Raw genomic sequence first — 24,990 nt, forward strand, 5'->3', positions numbered from 1 at the left:
AGATTAGCATTTTACATCAAGGAATACCTCCTGAATTCATAAGAGTCAAGGCCCGCTGCCTACTACATAAGGTGTCTGGATTCAACATACTTTCCAACTTGAATGGAAGTGAGTGGAGGACATTTCTGCGCAGAAGCTTCATCTTCACTGCCACCAAGTTTATCTGATTCAAACCAATGCTAACTGTGCGGCTGAGACGCGGCATAACTACAGCATTAGTGATCTTCTTGGTGAACTACCAGTCGAGAAGTTAAATTCATATCTCATATAGAAAAGTGATGACCAAGACATGGCTGAGGAGTGCTAATGAAATCAAGAGGCAGCCCACAATTGCCTTACGATAGAAAGCTGTGTGTAATTAGGTTTCAGATAAGGAGGTTACTTGGCAGAAAGAAATAAATAGAAATCAACAAAAACCTCCCAGGGAGCCTTGGGAGGAGTCTGAGGGAGAGGGATGGGGACGCAGAGAGGGGTGAGGCACAGAGATGGGGGCATAATCAAGCTTGAAATGTTTAATTGACTTATTGAGCTCCCTGGCATGCTAAGTCACTAGTAAGCCTGTAGCAGTTTTGGCTGCCAATGAAGAAGTGCATGTGGGCACTAGTAATGAGGAGCCTCCTGGGGGAAGGGAAATCAAAACATATCCTTACCCTCTCTTGTTTGAAATCTGCAAAAGCACCATCTGCATATTTCTGCTTGCTCAAAAGCTGTTTCCTCCTCTCCTGACGTTTGGCACGCTTCTGGAATTCCTCATTGTGACTGTTCAAGTGTGAGGTCAGTTCTGCCATACTTTGCAGCCTACTATCACAGTGTTTACACTGAAAGGCAGAACCCAGAGAGCGGGTGCCGTTCCCCAAGATGACGAAGTCTCTCTTGAGGTCCTTGCTGTGGTGCTCGGTGTAGTGCATGCACAGCAGCTCGGGGGTGCTGAAGGACAGCTTGAAGCACTTGATGCAGCGAAAGGGCAGCCACTCCATCTCCTGCGTCTCTCCGGGGGTCTCCAGCTCAGGCCTCTCGAACTCGGACTGCTCCTCCTCCAGCAGGGCCGGCTTCTCGTTCTCGTCCGCATAGACCGCGGTGAAGTAACCCCCCAGCTTGCTGGCGTGCTGCTTCTTTGGGAACACCCCAGGGTGACGCTTCATGTAGTGGGACACGATGCCCTTCTTGCTGAAGGACTGGAAGGAACAGAGGGAGCACTTTTTCTTCTCCACTGCCCTTCTCAGCTCTTCACTCAGCTGAGGGGAGTCATCCTTGGGAGGGGAGGGGATGATCACCTTATTGGGCTTGTCGCTGACCGTCCTGGAGGCCGCCAGGCAGTGGGTGTAGTAGGCATCGATGTCGTGCCGCTTCTGGTAGTGGGCAGCCAGGCCCTTCCGGATGGGGTTGGTGTAGGAGCACAGGGCACATTTGAACAGGTTGTTTTTCCCCTCTGGCTGGGCCCGGACGTTGTTGTGCTTGATCCGGTAGTGTCGGGCAATCCCCTTCCTCGTGGAACAGAAATATTTGCAAAGCTGGCACCGGAACACAGTGTGGGAGACCAGGTGGGAAGCAGAGAAATGGGAAGTGGCCATGGACACTTCTGCCACTTCTTCGTCGGCAGCAGGGATCTGGGAGGGACTGATGTCGGCCGCGGGCATCTCAGGCTCCAGGGTGACGGCCACCTTGGGGGGCGACTGGGCGAAGACATCAAACTCTGGCTGGTTGTGGTACTTCTCATAGTGAATCTTGAGCTTCTCCAGGGTACCATGAGTGTAAGGGCAGAGCTTGCACCTGTAAGCACCGTAACCCTGCTTGAAAATCCTGCTTGTCTCCTCCACTTCGGCCTGAGTCATGTCCGCAGACTGTTCCACGTCATGCACGAAATCTTCTGCGGTCACCTTGATGGATGGATGTCTCTTCTGGTAGTGGGTGAGGACTCCGTGGATGCGGGTGTTAATGTACGGACAGTGCCTACACTTGTAAACAGCACCAGGGTTGATGTCGATGTCCTGGGCAAAATCTGCAGCTTTCACCTTCATCCCTGGGTGCTTCTTCCCATAATGGGTGAGAAGACCGTGTAAGTTATTGTACTCAGACTGACACACCGTGCACTGATAGGGGGTGGATGATATGGCAGGGTTGGCGGAGGTCAACTGGATGCTCTTTTCTGGGGAAAGCCTCGCGTCTTCTGCGCACTCGGTGTCTTGCTCCGGGAGGGGGGAGATCATCTTATTCTCACAGTTGACCTGGCTGGCTATCTCTTCAGGGGTGAGGATTTTCTCGGCGGCATCTTTCTCCTTGATAATGTCCAGCAAGACGGACTCATCGCCATTCATGGCCCAAGGGTGGAAAGCCTGGTAGTGATTGGTGATGTCCCAAATGGAAGAGGCTTCAAAAATACAGTCCCTGCATTTGTACGTTTTGGCTTCGGCGGCCATCGTCAGGGAAGGAGGGGATGGATCCGGCCCTGCCCAGAGCTTCGTGGCCATGTACGTATAGTCAACATAATGCTCAGGGTGCCTCCTCTGGTAATGCAGAAGCAAACCGCTGGGCTCTGTGTGCGAATAAATACACCATTCACAGTGATAGCCAGCTTCTATCAAGCCGTCTAAAAATGCCCATCTCAAAATGGAAGTGACTGTGGCCTTCAGGCTGGGGTGGTCTTTCTTGATATGCTTCCTCAGTGCATAGAAGTAAGGAGAGGTGTAAGAACACTGCCTGCACTTGAGAGCTCGGAGTTTGGCTTTCTCCCGATCCGTGGTGGAGGAAGGGACCAGCATACAGCCGCCCGACTTCTTCTGACCACGGTCACAGAGGCTCCGGATGGTGGCCGTGTGCTGTCGGATGACATCCGCGTTGGCCTTGAAATCCCGGTGCTTCTTCTGGTAGTGAATGAGCACTCCCTTGACCGTCCGGTTCCCATAGTCACAGTGCTGGCAAAAAAACATCTCATTCTCCACAGGAGGGACATCTCTCTCTGAGCTGCCTCGGTTCAATCTCTGCATGGGGACAGGTGGCCTTGGAGCACCATGGGGCACCTCGGCCCCTCTCATCATTGCTGCTGTAGGAGGGGCCTGTCTGATATATTTGGCAGTAACCTTAATTTCTGGATGTCTTTTCTGGTAATGGACAAGCACCCCCACAACTGACCGATTGCTGTAGGAGCAGTGTTTGCAGTAGTAAAGCTCAGTGCTGAGGTCTGGTGGTGGGGGTTGTGGGGGGGGCGGGGAAGCCATGTTGGGCATTTTGGGAGATATTGGAGCACCCACCTCAAAGGATAGCTGAGAAAGGGCAGAGCCCCTGTCCACAGACACCACGCGCATGGTTTTCTGGATTCTAAAGTAGGAAGCCTTCTCTTCAGGGTGTTTCTTCTGATAATGAACCAATACCGAATGCATGTTTGGGCTCGCAAACGAACACACATCGCAGTCATAAACGACAACGGTGTTGACCGCAGGGTCTTTCTGATTTTCACATTCTGTAGTGAAAGTCTTTGAAGGGGCGTTCTTACTAAATGCACTCGGCACGCCACCCCCACGAGCCACAGGGGTAGAAGTGGCCATATTTTTGGGAGCAGAATTCAGAATCTCCCTCAGGGTCTGAGACTCAGCATTCAGTCCCTCTTGCTGTTCCACCACATAGCTCGAGAATATCATGGCGTTGTTAATTTTAACAGTTGGATGCATTCTTTGGTAATGCGGCATCAGGCTTCTAACATTCGGGCTTGTGTACGAACAAAAACGACAGCGATAGATCAAATCCGAATGATCGAAGTTGAGTACATTCATTGCTTCAGGATGATGTTCACCATAATGTTGCTGCAGATCTTCAAAATTGGTGTAGTCGATGTAGCACTCAAGGCATCTGTACACTGCACTATGATCGTTGGGATCCAAAATGTACCTAAAGCTGAATTTAATGTATGGGTGCATCCGTTGGTAGTGGGTGCTGACGCTTCTGGCAGATTTGTTACTGAAGTCACAGTGTTTGCAATAGTAAAGCCTCCCAGAGTCATTGAATTCTGCGCTCTCATTGTTGTGATCAGCACCATATATGCTGGGCTGGTTGTTGAGAAGAGCAGTATTGGAAGCTTGGTGATCTTTCATGTTCACCGAGGAGCAGTAATAGTCCTCTTCGTCTTCCGAGAGAGTCAGCTCAATCTCCGCCCCGTTCGTGGCATTATAATCATGTGGCACGTTTCTGAAGTTAGACTCTTTCTGAGGATCGCTACTCTCCCTCGCCCAAATCTGCTGAGCCGCGAAAGCACTGGGAACGTCCATCAGCGACTCGGTCGGCTCCTCTTCTCTGTCTAATTCTACTTCAATTTCCACTTCGTTCTCTTCCTCTTCCTCTTCATCGTCTTCCACATTGATCACTGCATCTTCTTGCTGTTTGGTCTGGTTGATTTTGCTCTGCAGGTTGCTTGCTATCTCGTCGATTCTCGTTCTCTTCTTCACCGGTGATAGATCGAGAGGGAAATCATTGGAAATCTTCCTAGGAACCTTAGCGACAAAGTTATTTTTGGAGGATAAGCCGAGGATTGAGGTCTGACTTTTCTTCACAGTGTTGCTGGAAGAGGTGTGCCCATCTGTCTCACTTTCCAACGGTAAGTTTGAGGGTTGCCCCTCGTATTTTGGCAAGTTGTCGCAGAACGAATGTTTATGCTGCTGATGGACCCGGAGCCCCTTCAGTGTGGTCGTGGAGTAATTACACATGGTACATTTGTAAGGATGCTGCGGTTGGGACTGCGTTGGCGGCGGGGGCGGCGGGGGCGGCGGCGGGGGCGGGGGCGGCTGCGGCAGCTGCGGTTGCTGCGGCTGCGGCAGCGGGGGCTGCTGCTGCGGCTGCGACTGCTGCGGCTGCTGCGACTGTGACTGCTGATGCTGTTGCTGCTGCTGCTGCTGCTGCTGTTGCTGCTGCTGCTGCTGCAGAGTCTCTAGCATGACTCCCGTCTTCCTACCGTTCATGTTTGCGGTTTCATAAGACATGGGGCCTTCATTGAGTGAGGCAGAAAGACTTTCAGCTTGGGAATTCACAGCATCCCAATCGGATGTCGTACCTGTGTGGCATTGTTTGTGAGCTCCAAGTTTTAATGAGCTCTTGCAAGTAAACGGACATTCATCACATTTGTAGATGGCTGTCTTTCCAGACAAGTGGATGTTTTCAATATGGCGGGAGATGCTGCGTCGATGCATGGTGAGGAAAGGACAAAAAGGGCACTGGAACCTATTCATGTATCTTCTAAAAGGTATCCCCTTTGTCTCCAACAATTTGTTCCCATCGGATCCCATCAGTTGTTCGGCAGACATTCCTGAGGTCTGGTGATCCAAGGAATTCAAGCCATTCTCACTGTCTATTTCATTTAATTCTTCATCAGAACTAGAATCATTTAACATGCTGTTAGTTTCTAGGTCAGTGGAAGAATTTGTCATGTCAGCCATTCCGTAACGGGATCTCTCAGGCAAGTTAACTAGGCCAGAATTGTGAGGTGATTTAGGCTTTATCGGAGGATAAGACACAGGAGAATATTTAGAAGCTGGAGAAGAACTGGATCGAATGAGAGAGTTGCCCATGGAGCCTCTGAAACTAGAAACGTTGGCATTGGGCATCTCGCGGCTTGTGGCATTCATGGACACATAGCTGGAATTCGGGACAGGACTCGGGGAACTCTTCTGAACATCAGGGAGATTGGTTCCTTCTTGTTGCTGCCTCAGAGTGGAGAGTATTTTGACCATGCTCCGATGCTTCTTCATCATATGGTCACACCAGCGCTCTCGGCGGGGGGTCTGATAGCTACACCATTCACAGCAAAAATTGCCCCTTGACTTGGTTAAGGGTTTAACCATGGACTCCAAGATGCTGCGCTCTACCACCTCGGCTGGAAGTTCTTTGCAGGGGTCTTGTATTGGGACCGATGCACCCACAGGGTCAGTCAGCGAAGGGGGTGTGCTTGGGGAAGCAGAGGTCTCTTTCAGGTTATTTTTGTGATACATCTTCTGATGCTTGATGATTCTTGCCCTCCTTGGTGACTTGTAGGTACAAAACTGGCAAGAGAAAACTTTTCCAAATCCTTCATGCATCATGATGTTATAATTTAAGGATCCGGTGGCAGAGGGCCCAAGGGAATTTCCACCAGCTTGTGCACCGTGGACTTTCCTAGTGTGCTCTATGAGGAGGTTTTTTGACCTGAAGTAACGAACGCAGAACTTGCACTGAAAAAATTTGTTTGTTGGCTTGGGATGAGGGGAGATGTGCTGGCCATAATATCCTGGGCTGTGACCATAATAACTTCCAGTCCCCATTACAGCTGCATTTTGACCTAAGCAAAAGGGGGAAGGGGAAGAGAAGGAGAAAAAAAAAAGGAAACAAAATAATAAGAAATTCCATCACAGAATCAATGCCATTACAATTCTACTTCAGGGATCTGTGATTTCTTTATATGGTCACTCTTTCAAGTGATAAAGATCACCAGCCTTCTAAAAACTAGAAAACAATTTTTTTTTGTGTGTGTGTGCATTTCTGTGGCACCTCATATCTAGTGGGCCAGCCCCTAGTGATGAGTGCCTCCCAATTTTGCATATTCCTTAGATAATAGATACATAATATGTTTCTGGGTCCTTTCTCAAGGACTTTCTAGCTAGATAGTCTGCACTGATGAGAACCCAAAAGGAAACAACACCAGGAGACAATCAGAAGTCTGGTAAAGGATCATTCTGCTCGTTCTTTATTTGTACATCTCATATTCCAAAGGTGTCATATAACTTCCTTCCAAACTGAAAGTTACCTACAGTTTCATGATGATGCCCTTAAGGCTGACCTTTGAGCACAGATTATTATAAACAGCTTTCACTGCTAATAGTTGAAGGTAAAATATGAAAATTAGGGCATAGTAACTTTTCCTACAAAAAATGTCCTTGTTATCTATTAAATATAAGCCTCCAGTTTTCTTGTACTTATTCTGAAATTTCTGAAGACATTTTGATTCATCTGAGCAAACATTTAGGAGCATACACTATGGACAAGGAAGACATTGGACAAGAAAGGTGGAGGGAGGGGCATAAAAATGTACCCTGTTATCACCATATACTCTAATAGAGGGAATGACATGTGAACACAAATAACTATAATAGAAGGCTGAAAAAGATAAGTGAATAGGGGCAAAATGTATTGAGAGGAAGGAGAATATATATGGTGTTGATGGAGAACAGAAAAGATTTCATGGAGAAACTGGAATTTAAGTTAGTCTTTGAAGGATGGGTAGAATTTCAACAGGCAGAGATATCAAGGGAAGACTATTCCAGATGGAAGCGACAACAAAAAAATGTTGTATAAGTTTAGGGTATGTGTTTGGAGAACAATGACTAGTTTAGTTTAGTTAGACAGTATTGTAGTGTAGTATGGACAGGAATAGCAAGAGATAAGACAACAAAGAAAATCATTTTAATGCCTCACAGAGAAGGCACCCCATGAAATGATATCCTATCAGTATCAAGCTGTAGCCTAAAAATAAATCCAAGCAATTAAAGTAGATCACATATATTCAGATAAGTATAGATTTACCTGATATATCATCTGCAATTGTGAATTCATCCTTTACAGTAGAAAATTCCACCTCTGTCTGATTACTGGCATTCACAGATCCAGAGCGTGGCTCAATATTGTCCTCAGCAACATCTGTCGGTTGCAAAAATGCAGTATGGACATCCTGAATATGAGCTTTGAGGTCTTCATAGGATGGGGCTCGGAAATCACAGCCATCACACTGTAGTACCTCCATGATTTCGGTTTATTCCTTTACATTAGGAAATTCTGAAAGAAGACATAAAAAAATTAATAACTCACACTACTTATACACCACCTTAGGATGATTTGCCCATCCTAAATGGATATCCATTAGCTGAAATATTACCAAATGTACCTAGGATCCCTCATATAAATATATAATTATAATTATAGAGAAAAGTGATGGTGCCCCCTTTGACAGTAATCTGATAACACTAAGGGTTGGGGGAGAAAGTATTTTTTTTAATCTAATTTGGTCAAATGAATTTTTTTTTTGGTATAAGTTTGACAGAATCAGCCTGTGGGCACTAAAGAAATCCATACATCATCAGATATTTGTTGATCTCTGAACTTCCCTACTGGATTTCTAATTAGCTCATGAGCTTCTCTACTTGTTTAAAACTTAGTTATGGAATTTTAGAGTCGGAAAGAACCTTGGAAGACTTTAATTGGTCTCCTTTTATAAATCAGCAAACTAAGGACCAGAAGAAATTATATTCTTATTATTAAATCAAGTTACACCTATGAGAAGAATCTTAGCATTTTGATAATTTTCTTAAGAGGAAAAAAAATATCTCTGGAAATCTAATTTGGATCTAATTGTGCAGTATCTTCCTCCACACAGAAGCAATAGACTATCAGTGCTCTCCTACCAATCTCCTCAGTATCTGAGAATTTCCCAGGCTGAAATTAGGTCCAAAGATCTCATAAATTCTCGCAATAATCAATATCATAGTTATGGGCTTCTCAGATTTAAAATTCTAACTAAGTTTGTTCTATTAAAAAGATTATGCTTTATCACTTGAGCAATCCTTTCTTTCCCTTCCTTCCTTTTGTCACAAGCATTCAGTGTGAACCCTGATCGAAAAGGTTATGAGAATGTTGTGAAAGAAAGACCTTGTCCAACCATATCCATTTTGACACTAAGTGTGGGTTTTAAATTTATAGGCTACTTTGCATTAACTCAATGAAGATTCCCAATCCCGAGAAATGAACAAAGGTATTAGGGAGGTAAAAGGTCTTCCCACCCTTAAACAATTCCTAGGCACTGTTGAAAAGCTATTAGCTTAATGAATGGATTCCTTCCCACATGCCCCATTGGGCTTCTCTAATCTAGAACTGGAGATGACTAAAGGGGGCAAAACAACAGCTAACAACCTTTCTTGAGGCTAACTTCCATGCATTCGTAGCAAAAGATAGAATGATTCCTATAGCAGAATCCAAGTCTTGTAATCTGATGTCAATGTATCCCAAGTGGGCATAGCATCAGGGTTTTACATGAAGGAATGCTTCTCCTGATAGCCTGCTAAAATAACTCCTGGCAAGTCCAATTCTGGACGAGCTGAATTTACAGAGGGAGACACTGCTATTTATCTTCTCCCCTTGCACAGAGTAATTCCTCCTTTCTCAATAAAAAAAAAAAAAAGAAGAAGAAAGAAAGAAATGAATTCTACCCTAGGTCCTTTTCAGCTCCTAGATTTGCCACAACCGAGATCCTCAAGCTTTTATGTCTAAGCAACCAGCCCAAATTGTGTGGAAGAGGTTGCTATCTGCTCTGGATCAAATTACAGCAGGGACCGAAGCCCCACCCCATGTCTCCTTTCGCACAGTCCATTAGACCTGAAAACAAATTTTTCCATGGTGCAGGCGACTCCTGCATTTAGAGCACTTTACAGAAAAGCAGATCATCCAGTTTTCACTCCCCATCCCCCAAGCTGAGTCCTTTCATCTCAGCCAAACAAGCCACAGCTCTGCAGAATGTGTTTATCACACTTTCAAGAGATAGGAGCTCCTGCGTCACTGAAGCTTTAAGACTCACTAAGCTGTCCCAGTCTTCTGAGCTTCACTCAGGAGCAGCCATTTTAGCTCAGACAACTCCTGCACTCTGAGGCTCCTAGCTTCTCGTCCGTGCACAACATGGCCTCACTTATCTCAGCATCTCAGCTCCATCTCCAGCAGACAAGACTCTGCTAGGTTGATATAAGAAATCAGCACCAGGAGAGCAGTGTGTGGCCGGAACGGGTACTCCACTCTTCCCAACAAAGAATTAACTGTTTCCATGGCTATCCATAGGAACACCTTTCTCTTCTCTTCCTTCAAATAGCATTCACAAAGATCTCGGAAGGTCCTTTTTAAGCCCCATAACTGATCAATTCATCTGTCCCATGGAATTAATGAACTGATCGCTCCTTAGTCCTAGCCACCCGGGTGGTTTAGAAAAGGAGGAAGATCCTGGTCCAGACTGTCCAATAGTTCTTAAAGCAGGGGGGGGGTGGTGGTGGGGGAGAGCTGGCGAGGGGGGGGGACCTCCAGAAAGCCTCAGCCTCTTGGGAGCCGTCCTTCTACACACAGAAGACATACCATCTGACTCTGCTTGCCAGATTCCAAAGTCTAATGACCTTTGTTAATCACCAGCCAGTCTGTCTGCATCAGCAGACCCTGCCAACAGACACACCCTTCAACACAAAGACTGTAGCTATTCCTTTTAAAAGGGGTTCTCTGAAAGCTCCATTGTGTAGCCAGGAGGAAAACAAAATCTCTTCCCTTAAAAACTTCAGGCCTTTAGAAATAAGGCAACAAAAGGCTTTCTGCTGTGTGTCCTTTGGAAAGTATGAGACGGGTTTGTACAACAACAACAAAGACGAAGGTTCTTCCATAGGAAGCCAGGGCCCCTCCAGCAATGGTTGTTTCATAATGTGTGTGTGTGCGTGTGTGTCTATATAAATGCCAAACTCTTCAACGTCCTGATGTCTTCTGAAGTTATTACTGAGAAGACTAAAGTCTAGATGCAAACCCCAACCAATAAGTCTACTTGTTCTGCTACAAGGGAGATGAAAGGGTTAGGAGAAGAGAAAAGGAAGCAAGATGGGGAAAAGATGAGAGGGCCTTCCTAATGGGTTCTAGCTCTAAGGCTGCTGCTGTGTCTTCCTCAAAAGCAGCCCTAAGTCACAGAAGAGGTTAATCTTGAAGCAGCCGAGAGGAACAAACATCAGGTACAGCTGAATGGCCTTCAATCTGATGTTTTCACCACCAAGAACGGAAATCAGGATGCAGCCTATGCTGAGAGACATTTTGCCTTTGTTCAGACACATTTCTTCTACAGATGCTGTCATAGAGAAGAAAACAGAAATCACCAGCATGGACTAAGCTATCAAAGAAACTGAAATGTGATGTTAGCATGAGTGTGAGTGTATCTATCAATCTGTGTGTGTGTGTGTGTGTGTGTGAAGGGGGGGGAGAGAGAGAGAGAGAGAGAGAGAAAGAAATTGACCCATCCATCAACCAGCAAAGGATACATTTTCATGGAAGGTTTAAATTGTGAATATTTGTCTATTTGATCAATGAAAATAGCAGTAATCCTTAGAGGTAAAAAATGCTCATGGGTCTATTCTAATCATCTGATGTTAAGAAAAAGCCCTTCTATCATATATATATATAATTTTATATATAAATAATTTATATTATTTTATATATATTTTTAAAATATATATATATCAAATTTTAAAATACTAGAGTAATGAAATTAGAAATATTTCATTCTTGAGTATGAAACTGATAAAATCAAAAGCAGAAGTGGAGTTTCTGAACTACCAGGTCATGAGATGAATCTACAAATCCTACTTAAAATATGCAAGGTAACACTAGACTTCTTGATGTCAAGTTGCTTACAAATAACTAGACTCCAAAGAATAATCAAGATCTTAGACTAGTTTGATGCAAATATAGCAAATAGATGGTTTAAACAATAAATAAACTACTATCCATGTTTTGGACCTACATAACACAAAACCATTTTAGCTATTCATTAGATCTTGAAAATAATTTAACAGTTCATATTTTTAAGTTTAAATTTATAATTTGAACGTACTCAAATAGAGGATTCCTTTGTGAATCTCCAAACACTGAACTTAAAAAAGCTAAACATTTGAAATTCCATTCAATACTTCTGGAGAATCTTTGGAAATCCCCCAGAAACTTGGCAATGGAAAAATATTTTATGAACATAGGTTGCTATCTCATGCAATTTTAAGGCCATCTACTTGCAAAATTAAATTAGTTTTTTACCTTAAAAGTTCAATTAAATTCAATTTGATGCTTATTTATTAACTATTTTATGTATACACACATGTATATTTGTGCATGTGCACACATAAATAGTTTTCATACATACATGTACACATATATAAATAGCTATAAATTCCATATATGCATGCATGTGTATATATGTACATGTATAGTAGGTACACACCTATACACATATTCTGTGTGTTGCATATGCATACATGTGACATATACTATACATACACACACACATATATATATAAATATAAAATTCCTAATAATAAAACAATAATAATTCCAAGGGATATAAAACTAAAACAAGCAAATTGACCAAAAAACCCCCCAAACAAACAACAACCCCTAAACAAGAACCAAGACTTACTTTCAAGAAGTTTACATTCTAGTAAAAGAAAGTATGTGTAGGTATATAAATAACTGATTACAAGTTGATTTGTAGTAGGAGATAGCATCAATGACCAGAAATATCAGGGAAAGCTTCACAGAGAAGATGGCGCCCAAGCTAAATGTTAAAAATGAGAATTCACAGAAATAGAAATTAGGAAGAAGTATGTTCCAGGTATAGGGGGCAGTTTGTATAAATGAAGAATGGCAAGGGATAAAAACATTGAAAAAAATTAATTAATTTTTAAAAAGAGAGAACTTTGAAAGTTGGTTAGCAGTTTCTTTAATTTTGCCAGAATCTAGATCCATAAAGGAGGGTGTCAAGTTTTCTTTAGGTTATGTATGCTAAGACATCTCACAGTTCCATCCTATATAAGCTTAAAGTTTATTACTATGACAATATCTATTGTAGCCCACTGTTCTTTAAAAAAAAAAAAAAGCTACCCTTATTCAGTTCCATTTGTATTAACTTGGCAAGCCATCTTCAGGTCAAGTCAATGGCACACTGCATAGGCCCATGAAGTCAAAATGACATATGTGTCAAGGAAACTTTCATGAAACAAAACGCAGGAAGCCTTCCATAGGTCTAACCTTTTCTCTGATTGAAGGCTTCCTGACCAGAAATAAAACTCTGAAGCCTCACAGCCATGTGATTCAATAGTTACTAATTCTATCCTGTGAAGTCTTTGAGAAATAGAATTTGAAACACCACATGCAGTACTGTAGGGTACATTTTTTCTCTTTCCACACTAGAAACCCGGTTTTATATCCTAGTCTCCTCTAGCTTTAGAACTTTCAACTCCATCATCTTATAATAAAGGGATTTCTTGTTGGTCTAGATTACTGGTTTGTTTTAGTCCCCTCACCCCCACCCCAATCCTATAAATAGGAAAGATAACAAACCTAGAGCATCAGTATTATGGAAGGAACATAATTTGGGCTAGTTCAGCCAAGAAAGCCACAAAAAGCCAAGTCATTGGTCACCCAAGCATCATTCCTCCAATGGCATTTATAGAACAGAGACAGCTAGACTGCCCAGACTGCAATATGTAGGGCCAATATAACGGTCCAAACTCATGGAGTGGAATCAACAGAAGTGATGAGCTTGAAGAGCTCTGGGATTTGTTTATGGGGTTTGATTTCAAACTGACTGAGCATGAGGATGATGAGGTAAGTGAGAAAATGAGCACATGAGATCTTCCTGGTAACACCCAAGCCTCATGAAGATGAAGAATGAAAACAAGTTTATTAACTGACCCACTTGTAGAAGTTAAATTTTTATTTCTAGTAAATGACAGTATATGATATATATCAAGTTGACCATCCTAAGCAATTCCATTGTATTAATCATTTTTCAGTACAGAAGTTGGATATGCTCATGATATCCTTTCAAGAAGAGTATATAAGAAAGATGCTGACACTCCACATATAACAGTTTAAAATAAAAATGTAAAGTGTACCTAAGATATGAAATAATTATCTTGAGTCAAATTGGACTCAACACATGAGCATGTGGACTCCACTTTAATAGAAGCCATATGAGGACACAATTGGTTTCTCTCTCTGTAAGTCCAGGTGATGTGAACCATGTTATTAATCTCAAAGTAATTTTCTTTAAAGAAAAAAAATACAAGAAAACTCCACTTTTCCTTCCCCTCTTCACCCAACCAACAAACCACCTCCATCAATCCCACAGTACTAGGTTCTGCAGTATATTTTGGCTCAACGTTCAGTGTCATCAAATGTCCCTATCAAATGTTTATACTGTTTGCTACATGATCTAAGCAGTTGTGTACTTCTGGCAATTTACCCACACTAATGAAAGGTTTAACATATCAGACAGGATAAATAATTAAGGAATTCAGAAGGGAGACACAGCTGTTCTTCAAAACCAAATTTTCAGAGAAGAAAGGATTAATTTGTGATCACATGTGTATCTCACCAATATGGGACACAATTTAAATAGTAGCAGGGAAATACGGTTGAGGCTAGCACCCTGCCAACTGGGGCTGCTTCTGTTGTATGTAGTCTGTTTGGCCCATCTGTGGGACCTTGGGAATATGCAGAAAGTCTCAAACAGACAATCTGTGGATTACTAACCTAAAGGTGTTCTAGCCAGTGACACTACTCTTTTGTATCACTTATAGCTTTCAGTTTGCTCCCTTGCATAATGTTTTCATATGTTACAAAGCATGCTGGAGTAGTATTTCATGATGGATACCCTTGGGATCTTCATTAAAATGAGCTCTGTGTCTTGGGAGGTAATCCAAGTGAACAAAAATGTTAGATATGTAAAATAGCAATTCTGGTTGAATGACCGGTTATGAAAGCAGGTAGTGAGTGCCTAATACACAAGGAGATAGTACATACCTTATGGAGAATTCATGCATTCCTTTGCAATGATACAAGGCTAATAGAGGCCATTAGGGCAACGGGCAGTTTGCCAGCTCCCCTGTCCTTAGGAGAGGAAATGTGTGAGTTGAACAATGAGATAAAGAAGGATAGCAAGGCTCAAGAAAAGAAAGGGAGGAAATAGGGTGGTATCTCAGAAGCTTTAGAAGGTCATTGTCTGCACAGAGGGACCTACAGTTCACTAGATAATTCTAGTTCTCAGAAGTGCTCTAGAGATTTTGGTCTAGAGATATGAGTTAGGAACAAAACAAAACAAAACAAAAAAATCCTCTCTCCCTCCCCCATCCTCCCCACACTAGAATTTTGAAAATATCTCTGACGAATAAGATACCAACTAACCTTGTTCTATTATCAAGTGATAGAAAACCTCTTTTTGAGTCAAAAGATTAAGAAAGAAGATAGGAGCTTTGGAGGAATACATTGAAATTCCACGGGGTCACTGGGAAGTCCTCTGGAAATTCTGAAGCGATTCTTGCTTCAGTTTTTGCTGTTAAAGAGTCTGATTGATTTTTTTTTCTCCTCAGGATCCAAACCTCATCAAATGGCAGAGACAGAAGAAGCATGCGTACTGCTCCTTTAAAAGCAATTTAAGATGCTGTCTGAATTTCTAGAGAACACTTTTCACACTTCAAGAACTCTCATTATAAAAATTGTAAAATTAGAGGGAAGTTGTGGATATGCTGCTGGGTCTTCATTAAAGAGCTGATTAAGACATGCAGTAAACAGGCTGAAATAAAAGTCATCTACCACATCGCAGAAAGATCAAAATGCGAATTAGAATCTCTCCCTGTGTGTTTATCAGTTTAGACCTGATTGCCCAGCATTAAGTGGACAAACAGTCAGAGGTCTCACCTCAGTTATTTCTGCTAAGCCGGAGTGGGTTTAGATACAAGTACCATGACCAAATTCGCCAAATTAGAGTTTTAGGGTCTCACTCCTTCCAGAGGAGATGCCAGTGGCCACTGTGCTCTATTCCAATTCTTAAAACATAAGGATTGGTTACAAAGTTACAGAGGTAGGAAAGACAGAGCCTTGTAATGAGATAGCTTTCTTCTAAGAGGGAAAAGACTCAATAAGAGGTTAATTTGGAATTCTAGCACCGTGTACAAGCGTGCACTTGCCCCTTGGTACATGCTTAATGGCTGGGATTCAGGGCTGGGATAGGGCAATTCAAAGGGACATGAGTCAGTTTTGCTGGATGAGCAGCTTCCTGAGTCCGTATCAGGGGCTCAGCAGGGCTGGCACAGAACTGGTGCAAGAGCTGGAATGAGGGCTCCAGACCGATTTAACATTGCTGAGGAATCCGATTACGGAGGCCCAGCACCTTGGCCCCTTCCCACTGTGATCTCTGCTGCAGTCACATCATCAGTACAGTAGCTACAACAAAATGCTCTCCTGAAAGGCAAACAATAGGCACATCTTGGCCAATAATTGGGTCTCTTTTGAGTGCTTCCTGTCTCAAGGCATACAAATGGAGTGAACTTTTTTCCTTCTTGTTACCTATGGCAGAGGAAGTTATGAGGATATCACACCCTCTAATTAAACAAGCTTGTTGGTTCATTTAGCTCCACAGAATCCTCCCCAGCACTAAATTAACAGAACATGACAATGGAAAAATGCTGTCTCTTCTTAACACTGATGTGAGACTAGCGGGTAAGACAAGGGAAAAACAAGAAGATAGGTAAGGGATTTCTCCATCTAGCAATCGCTTCTTCCATTTCCACGATGTAACTTTACTCCACTAGATCCTGGGCACCAGGAGTACGTGGGAGAGCCTATTTTGCAGGAGGCATCTTAGTAAAACATCCTTAGACATAAGAGACACAAGAGTAGCAGATACTACCAAGTATCAGATTGGTGGCACTAGAATAAACAAATGCCTAACTAAGATCTACACACCATGAACTCTCAATAATAATGCACTTTTGGAGTGAAAGACCCTAAAAGCTAAGGTCCAGCTCTTTAGGTGTCATGCAATCAGACGAGACAGAACACATTGTGGGTGCTCAGGAAACATTAATTAATAATGAAGAAGGGGAGAAGAAATCAATATGGTAGCACTTTAATTGTGAAATGCAATTCAGTGAGCAAGCACTTAGATAGGAGCTTTCCTTATAGAAGATCATCCCACAGTATTTCCTCCCTGGACACATAAAAAACAGTAAGGTCAAACTAAAGATTTTCTCCAAGCCTTTTTTAAACAATGTAAAACAAATAGATCAGAATCTCCCAGAAATAATTTTTGCTAAAGAATAAACTTCTTCTAGACAACCATTATGTGCTTATAAATAATTACCAATAAATGATAACAACTGAGAAATTCATAGAACTTTTAAATTTGCTAAGTACTTTACATTTACATTTTACTTTACCTTATAACAGCTCTGGCAAGGTAAATAGGTATTATTATCTAAATTTTACAGTTGAATAAACTGAGGCTGAGGAAAAACTGCAACTTTGTTCGTGGTCATGAAATTCATACTTTGTCAGAATTAGAATTAGCTCCCATGCTTTACTGATTCCAAGCCAGCACTATCTCCAATGCCATTTATACATTCAATGGGCCTCATGAAAATGTGCTTTTCCTAAAATGCAGTTCCAGAAGATGGGCCTTAAACACTATATTATAGCACAGCCCCAGAGTAAAATGACCTTCACAGTAAAATCTATACTTCCAGTGCTATAATTAATTCCTCATTAAATTCCCAAGAAAAACCATATTTGAAAAACTTAGAAAGTCCATAGTATGTGTGGAACAAATATTTTAGTCTAGAATAAACAAACTCTCTCTGAACTGCTGAATTCAACTGACTTCTTGGACAATTTTCTAGGCAGCTACTTATTCATGCCAGGAGGCCTTACCAAAGGAAAAAAAATGAAAAGAAAAAAAAGCAATATAGAAAAGAGAACCACAAAAATAATGTGTTGGGGGACTGTTATCTTCACATTAACCAAAGCAAATGAAAATAGAAGTATGATGAAGCATCCCATATATGCCTTCACATCAAGCACCACTGGTAGCATTATGAATTTCAATGGTACCCATTTATTAAGCACCTCTTATGTGCAACACATGGGCATTAGTTACTGGGTATACAAAGATAGATACAGCTTAGACCCTGCTCTCAAGGAGCTTAAAACAACATCATGGAAGAAAGATATGTACACAAAGAGTTATAAGTACAAAGGAGAATAACAAGCAAAGAACTATGAGAAATGTGAGATCATTTTCATCTGGGTGGCAAGGTCAAAAGAGCCTAGTCAAGATGGCCTATGAGTTGGGTCTTAAAAAAAGGAAAAGATTTCAGCAAAAGCCATATGCTATCAGTAGTGATCTGTTTAGGAGCTGGACTAAAACAACTTAAAAAACCCCCCAAACAAACAAAAATTCCATGATCTAATCATTGTGGTTCAAATTTTCCTTGACAATAATGCTCTTCGTATCATTGTTTGAGCTTCACATGTTCTGGTTGTGACATGAAAACTGGCATTTACAATAATAGTAAAGCTATATGTTAGTAAGAGGAAATTCTGTGGAAAGGAGAACAGAAATTCATCTTGGAGCCCCCCAAATACATAGAAGTCTTTTTTTCAAATGGAAGCTCTAGTTGACTTAAAGGCACTCTTAGAGTTTGTAGGTGATTCTATCATGCTAATGTAATGAACAAAGAATAAAGTTAACTCTTCTAGAATTGCAATTCCAGTACACTTTAATGTCAGGAAGACAAAGCTTTGTTTACAAGGTTTCTCAGGCAGTGAAAGCATATAGCAATTCTTAATGGTCTTAATGCTGATTATGAACCATGAGCAAGTAAGGGAGAGAGAGAGATAGATAACAAAGAGGTAAAGAAGGAAGGATGGAAGGAAGGAAGGAAAGAAAGAAGGAAGGAAAGAAGGAAGGAAGGAAAGAAGGAAGGAAAGAAGGAAGGAAAGAAGGAAGGAAGGAAGGAAGGAAGGAAGGAAGGAAGGAAGGAAGGAAGGAAGGAAGGAAGGAAGGAAGGAAGAAAGGAAGGAGAAAAAGGTGGCTCATGGAGGGAAAAAAATATAAATTATCCTGCTTACATTGGCTGTTTCATCCATGTGTAATCCTGCTAAGCTATTCCAAAATGAAGAGTTGACTATCATAGTCAATTACCAAAAAGAAGTGATGATTCTGTTATTTGCAACAAGTGACCACCACCAACAAATGTTCCCATGGAGACATTAGCCAAAAGGTATGCAATGACTAATTTAGAAACTATTCTCTCCATTACCCACTGATTCAAATAAATAGAAGCCTGTTGGAAGAGGATACTATAGGAACAAGGTAGGGACAGACTTCTTTCTTTTCAAAATCAATATGGCCAAAGCAGCTCATTATCTTTCCCTGCAAATAATACTCCTCCCCCATTTCCAGTTTTGTTATTACTGTCTAAGACACCAGCAGCCCAGCTTACCGGCTGTGTCATCCTCAACTTCCCTGTGACTCACCACATATCCAATCCAATGCCAAATCTTGTAATTTCCACCTTCTTGACAACTCCCCAGCCCTCTTCTCTTGCCTCCTACAGCTCCACTCTAGAACATGTTGTCTCCTCCAACAGCTTGTAAGCTCTTTGAGGGGAGTGCTCTTGCCTTTATTTTTTGCCCTAGCACTTAATATAGTACCTAGCCCATAGAACTTGGTTAATAAATCCTAAATGTTCATTCCTATACTATACTAGTTCCACTAAATCAGGACAGTTCTTAAAATTATATCATACGAAGTTAATAGGAAGCCACATGCCATAGAGAAAAGTAGCCCTACATTTAGAGTCAGAAGATATAGAATTGAAACTAGACTCTGTTAATCTCAAGTGAGTGTGCATAATTCAAAATGCCCCTGTTCTCAACGTCTTCATTTGCAAAATGAAGGGACCCAGTTTCAATTATATTTATAATTCCTTCTAGATCTTAGCTTATCTCTCTGTGCTTCAGTTTTCTCATCTGTAAAAAACGAGGGTTGACCTTGTGGGACTCTAAGGTCCCTTCCTACTTCTAATCTATGATTATGATTCTATGAAAAGTACCCAAGTCTTGTCCACTCACTTCCAGTTCTCAATCACCAAGCTCTGTTAAAGCCTACCCTCAAATACTATTGATGGCAAAAATGGCCTTTCTTACATGTGATATCATTCTACCGCACAATAAAAATACCAGGATAATAAGAGAAGAGTTACAAAAGTAATATTCTGCTGTTCTGGCCACTTTAAGCACTTAGGCTCCATTTCAGTTGTGCAACTGGCTTGCTCATGCTTCAGAAACACACTTGAACACCTAAAACTGCTGACAAAGGTGTACGCTAGGCAGTCCAAGAGCTTTAATGCTGAATTATATTTCTTCAGAAACCAACCTCATGGAATCAGAGCAAGGTTATGCAGTGGCTCAATGCCTGCCAAATCTACCCCGGGAGAAACATCGTCTTGTTTCTTATGGAGACCGTGTGCTGCCAAAGCAGTCACTGAAGAGCCCTGCTGAATGAGCCTTGGGGGTATCTGAAAATATCAGTGGCTGTTCATTTAAAATTGAAAGGGGGAGAGCAGTATCCGACTGCCCAGCAAGGAATCCAACCTTCATTCATAGTGTACATCAGGGGAGTTATTCAGATGGCAAGGCAAGAGCACTGCTTATGCCCTCCATCCACACTGGGTGCTTCATTCGTCAAGGCTACTTGACCCTTGACATTCCTTCTACCTGGGACTTCCCCTACATGTAAAGGTGCTCTTACTCATAGTATCATTACCCTTCTACTATATAGCAAAGAACTAAATGGGGGGGGGGGGGGAAGGATACTGGACTCGGGGGGAGTCCACCACCAGATATTTCTTTTTTCTGTATAAGAAACCAAGAAGAAGCAGGAGGTAGAGAAGACATATAATTGAACTGAGAAGTAAAACTGGTGATGGTTACCCAAACAGACAGTCAGACTGATGAAAGCTGGAATATTCTAAGAGATGTGGATGATGGAACACTTTCAATAAAGTGAGATTACAAGATTACAATTCTTTGTGTTCAGTGAAAGCAAAAAGGGCTGGTTAAGCAAATACCAGGTCCTCAGCACCATGAAAGGGGAGATGGAGGATATAAAACAAGGAGAATAGAGCCCTTTCCCTTGAGGAGCATGCAGTCGAGTGATGCAATGTTCAATCTAGCTAAAGCAACAGTTCGCTTTTGGCAGAACCTTTATGCAAAGGCAGTTTGGTGTAAGATTACAGATCATATTATCATAAACTGAGAGCTGCAAGAGACCAAAGACCCCAACCCATACATTGTACAGATGAGAAAACTGAGGGCTGGAGAATTAATTGACTTGTTCAAAGATTTGCAGCCAGGTCCTTGGACTTCAAATCAAGTACCTTTTCTTATTTTTTTTTTGAATTTTTTCTTATTTATTTTTCTTATGGAATCTGACTGACTGTTGTCTTTGGGTCAAACTTAAACTTATTAGATGTGAAACTGGACAAGTTGCCTAGCATTTCTTAGTTTGGGTATTCTCAGATATAAATTATGGATAATCATGTTTGAGATATCTCACATGTTGCAAGAATCCAATGAGATCAATTGATAGCTCTCAAAACTTTCACAAATCAGTGATCTCAGCACTGGTCCAGATCAGAATCCTTTCCTGTCTTCTCACCCTATGCAATATCTTATGTCTTTTCACAAATCCTTTACTTAGAAAGTACCCAATGACCCTCTGCTTCTTTTAACACTGGTGGGTACCAGAGCAACAATCATACTGTTTATTGTCATAAACATGAGTTTGAATCCTAACTTATATAACTGCATGATAAATCATGATACCTCTCCCAATATGATTTTCCTTATCTGAAAAACGGGGATAATTATAGTATCTATTGCAGAGAATTGGAATAAAGATCAAATGAGATAACATTTAAAGTGCTTTGCAAATATTTACATGCTAAACAGATGCTAGCTATTATCACTATTATTATCCATCATTCTCAATACATCATCAACCAAATTCCTTTTTCCATCATATGTATTCTTAATAATATCTTTTGCACTGCTTACTTCTTATTTTTATGTCATTGTTGAGGGATGGTTCTTCAGAGCCTACTTTCACCTACTATATGTTTTTCCATTGTCCATTAAGTCATCTGAAATTTGTATTCTTCTGGGATTATTTTTAACTCTGCACCCCAGTCCCTTCCTTCCCACCCTCACATACTTTAGAGTACAGAAACAACTTCCTGGAGCCTCAATGACTCTCAGTTGTGGTCATTCAGAGACTCACCCAACTTGAGACAAGTACATCACTACTACTGTCTGGTTTTAGAATTGGCAGTGTACTTTACCTTAGCCTGAAACTCAGTGACTCCAGGACCTACCAGATGGCTAAGAGAGAGGGATTCTGGATAACCTGGCCAGCTTTTGGCTTCAATCCTGGGGATGACCCCCAGAATCCCACTGACTTCTATCCTTTTTTCTGGGCCTTGCTGAAGAAGAGAAATTCTCTAATTTCACATTCTTTAGGAATTCCCAATCCCCAGATTCCTAAGAGATGGGAAGACGAGTGTAATAGCACCTAAACTCTACCTGAAGTCCTCATAGACATCCCAATACATCTGATCATGAACAATAACTCTGGGATCTTGGTTCTTAAACTGGGAGTTCTACCTACCCATTGAGGCAGACTTGAGACAAACAGCAGCCAGTTGTATCACCTTCTATCCTGCTGGTTCTGGCTTGCACCCCCTGAGACCCCCTAGAAGCCCCATGCACCCCTCCTAGATGCTATGAAGAATCTCCATGATGGGGCAGCTAGGTGGCGCAGTGGATTGAGCCCAGGGCCTGAAGTCAGGAAAACCCGAGTTCAAATGTGACCTCAAACACTTAATCCTAACTGTATGACCCTGGGCAAATCACTTAACTCCAATTGCCTCAGGGGGGAAAAAAAAGAATCTCCATAATCACCAACTGGACAATAAATGTCATAAGTACCTCTTCTCTATCTATTATCTTAAATCTTCATCAATCAGCATATTTTATGTCACAAATTTTATAATACACTTTTGATCAAATTATTTTAATAGACATGAGTCCTGCAAAAAGTATTTGTTTTGTGTTCTATACACCAGAAATGTCTCTGTTGGTTCAGACTTGTGATTCAATCAGGTCTAGGGAATGACAAGCATAGAAGAACCCATTGTCTTAGACTGCTAGGGCTAAGAATAGCAGTCACTGAGGACTAGTGAAGTGACCTGTCCCTTGTCACGTAGCTTGTATATATACATGCCAGAATTGAAGTCTTCTTGATTCCAAGGCTGACTTTGTATCCACCGTGACATACTGACCATCCCAGATCACAATGGCCTGTTATTTGTAGGCTTACAGAAAATCTGGGAAAATGCTCCACTAGATTTGTGACTTCACTATTGTAAGTACTCCCACCAATGGTTAGGTCAGAGTGAGAAAGACCCTCAGAAGTCATTTAGTCTAGCCTACTTGGCTACAATTTCCCAGACCAATGGTTATTCAGCATTTGCTTTAAAATCTCAAAGTAGAAGGAAGTGACCACCTACTTAGGAAGCCCATCTCACTTTTGCATAACTGTAACCATTCAAAAGTTCTTCCATACATAGAACCAATACCTGCCTCTTGGCAGTTTCTACCCAGGACTCCTAGTTTCATTTTCTATAATCAAAGAAAGGAAGTCCAATCTTTCTTCCTTATGACATTCCAATATCTAATAGCTATCAAATATCCAATAACCTTTTCTTCCAAACATCCTTAGATTCTTCAACCAATCTTCTTATGATATGATATCTAGTATCACCATTTTCCTCTCCTTCTGGATGCTCTTCACCAAGTCAATGTCTTTTTTAATAGACAACACCCAGAATTTAATATAATACTCCAGAGACTATTACCTTCTGTGTTCTGAACACTGGGCCTTTTAATGCACCCTCACAATAGCCTAGATTTTTTTTTTGGGGGGGGGTATTATATTGCACTGTTGACCATTACTGCAGCTCATTAAAACCTACAGATTTTTTTCACATGAACTGCACCTGAACATAGTTCCCCACCGTCCTATCCTATAGAATTCTTGTTCATATGTTTGCATAAATCATTTATAATTGTTTAATTTGACATATAGAAGAATGTCCTCTAGGTTTTCTTCATATTATTTAGATACTTATATTGATACATTGATAACATTACATTAACATATATATATATATATACATACATTTGTATTATATTTTTTACATACATATGTCCTGGAAAAGAAACTTTACTGAGGCATTTTACTTTGAATCAATGGTATTTTTTTATGATAAGTAAAGCAAGACTTAATTATATTTTCTTTCATTTTACTATGTGAAAGACTTCCTGATTACTTATGTTTTCATTGAGCATGCCCTTTACATATTTATAAACTACCTCAAATATTTTGAGGAGATGAGAATGTATGGATCGGTACTTAGATCTTTTTAATAACTTACTAGGCTTTAATGTTCATTATTCCCCCTCCCACATACTTATTCAGGATTTTTCTCTTTCACATATTCTAAGAATTATTTTCTCCAAATTATGTCAAACCAAGGACAGATATCCTTAGATATATTATAGGTCTTATCTAGTCATTTATACTTAAAAACAAAACAAAACAAATAAACAAGGAATGTAGGACCTTGTTGACATTGATGCCATTTTTACTTCCTTGTGCAGAAAGTACATTGGAGTTTGTCAGAATCCAAATGAGGTAAGTTCTAACACTGTTTGTTGGTGGTGGTAGATGTAGGTATTGATGCAGATATCTTGGTAGATCTTTTCCATTTTTAATCTGTCTATTGTATGTTTAGTTTTATACTTAAATGCTCCCAGAATTATCTGGTTTAATTGGAAAGACAGGGATGGGGACTGGCCGTCTAGTTTAATTGGTAAAAGAAATCCCTTCCACTAAGGCAGATGGTCTCTTATAGAGCTGTGAAGGTCATGAAGGCATGAGTTACCCAGTATATTTCAGATGCAGAGCTTCCAAATCATGTTTTCTTGATTAAAACCGGTTCTCTGTCTATCATACCACATTTTCTCTATATGGGAGAAAAATTGTGGTACAACTATGGGTATTTGTATTTTCAAGCAGCTTGGATTTGCTAAAAGAATACAGAATTTCTTAAATGTGATGGAGGCTGTTCTCTTCATATTCAACTTGAGATAATCATTGGTCACATATATTTCTTTTCTAACTTTATTCATACACATATTCATCAATAAGATTAACTCAACTAGCAGAGTCACTCACTCAGATGACATAATCTAGACTATATGTGATTTTCATCCATTTGTTTTTTAAGGATTAAT

General features: G+C 41.1%; 1 protein-coding gene across 4 annotated transcripts in view; it reads right to left on the reverse strand.

Annotated features, from left to right (window-relative positions):
- The window catches only part of ZNF462 (zinc finger protein 462), a 154,071-nt gene that overhangs the window by 75,715 nt on the left and 53,366 nt on the right, over positions 1-24,990 (reverse strand). For 2 of the 4 annotated variants that reach the window (XM_031961362.1, XM_031961368.1), the window contains exons 2-3: positions 7,540-7,788; positions 651-6,298 (exon numbers count right to left, since the gene is read on the reverse strand). In XM_031961362.1, the coding sequence (XP_031817222.1) occupies positions 651-6,298; positions 7,540-7,756 (5,865 nt within the window). In that variant the 5' untranslated portion in view covers positions 7,757-7,788. Of the gene's footprint in view, positions 1-650; positions 6,299-7,539; positions 7,789-9,215; positions 10,952-24,990 lie in introns of those variants that run through there. The other 2 variants (XM_031961358.1, XM_031961372.1) reach the window with 2 other exon arrangements.

This window comes from Sarcophilus harrisii, chromosome 1 (assembly GCF_902635505.1).
Source record: "Sarcophilus harrisii chromosome 1, mSarHar1.11, whole genome shotgun sequence".
NCBI lineage: Eukaryota > Metazoa > Chordata > Mammalia > Dasyuromorphia > Dasyuridae > Sarcophilus > Sarcophilus harrisii.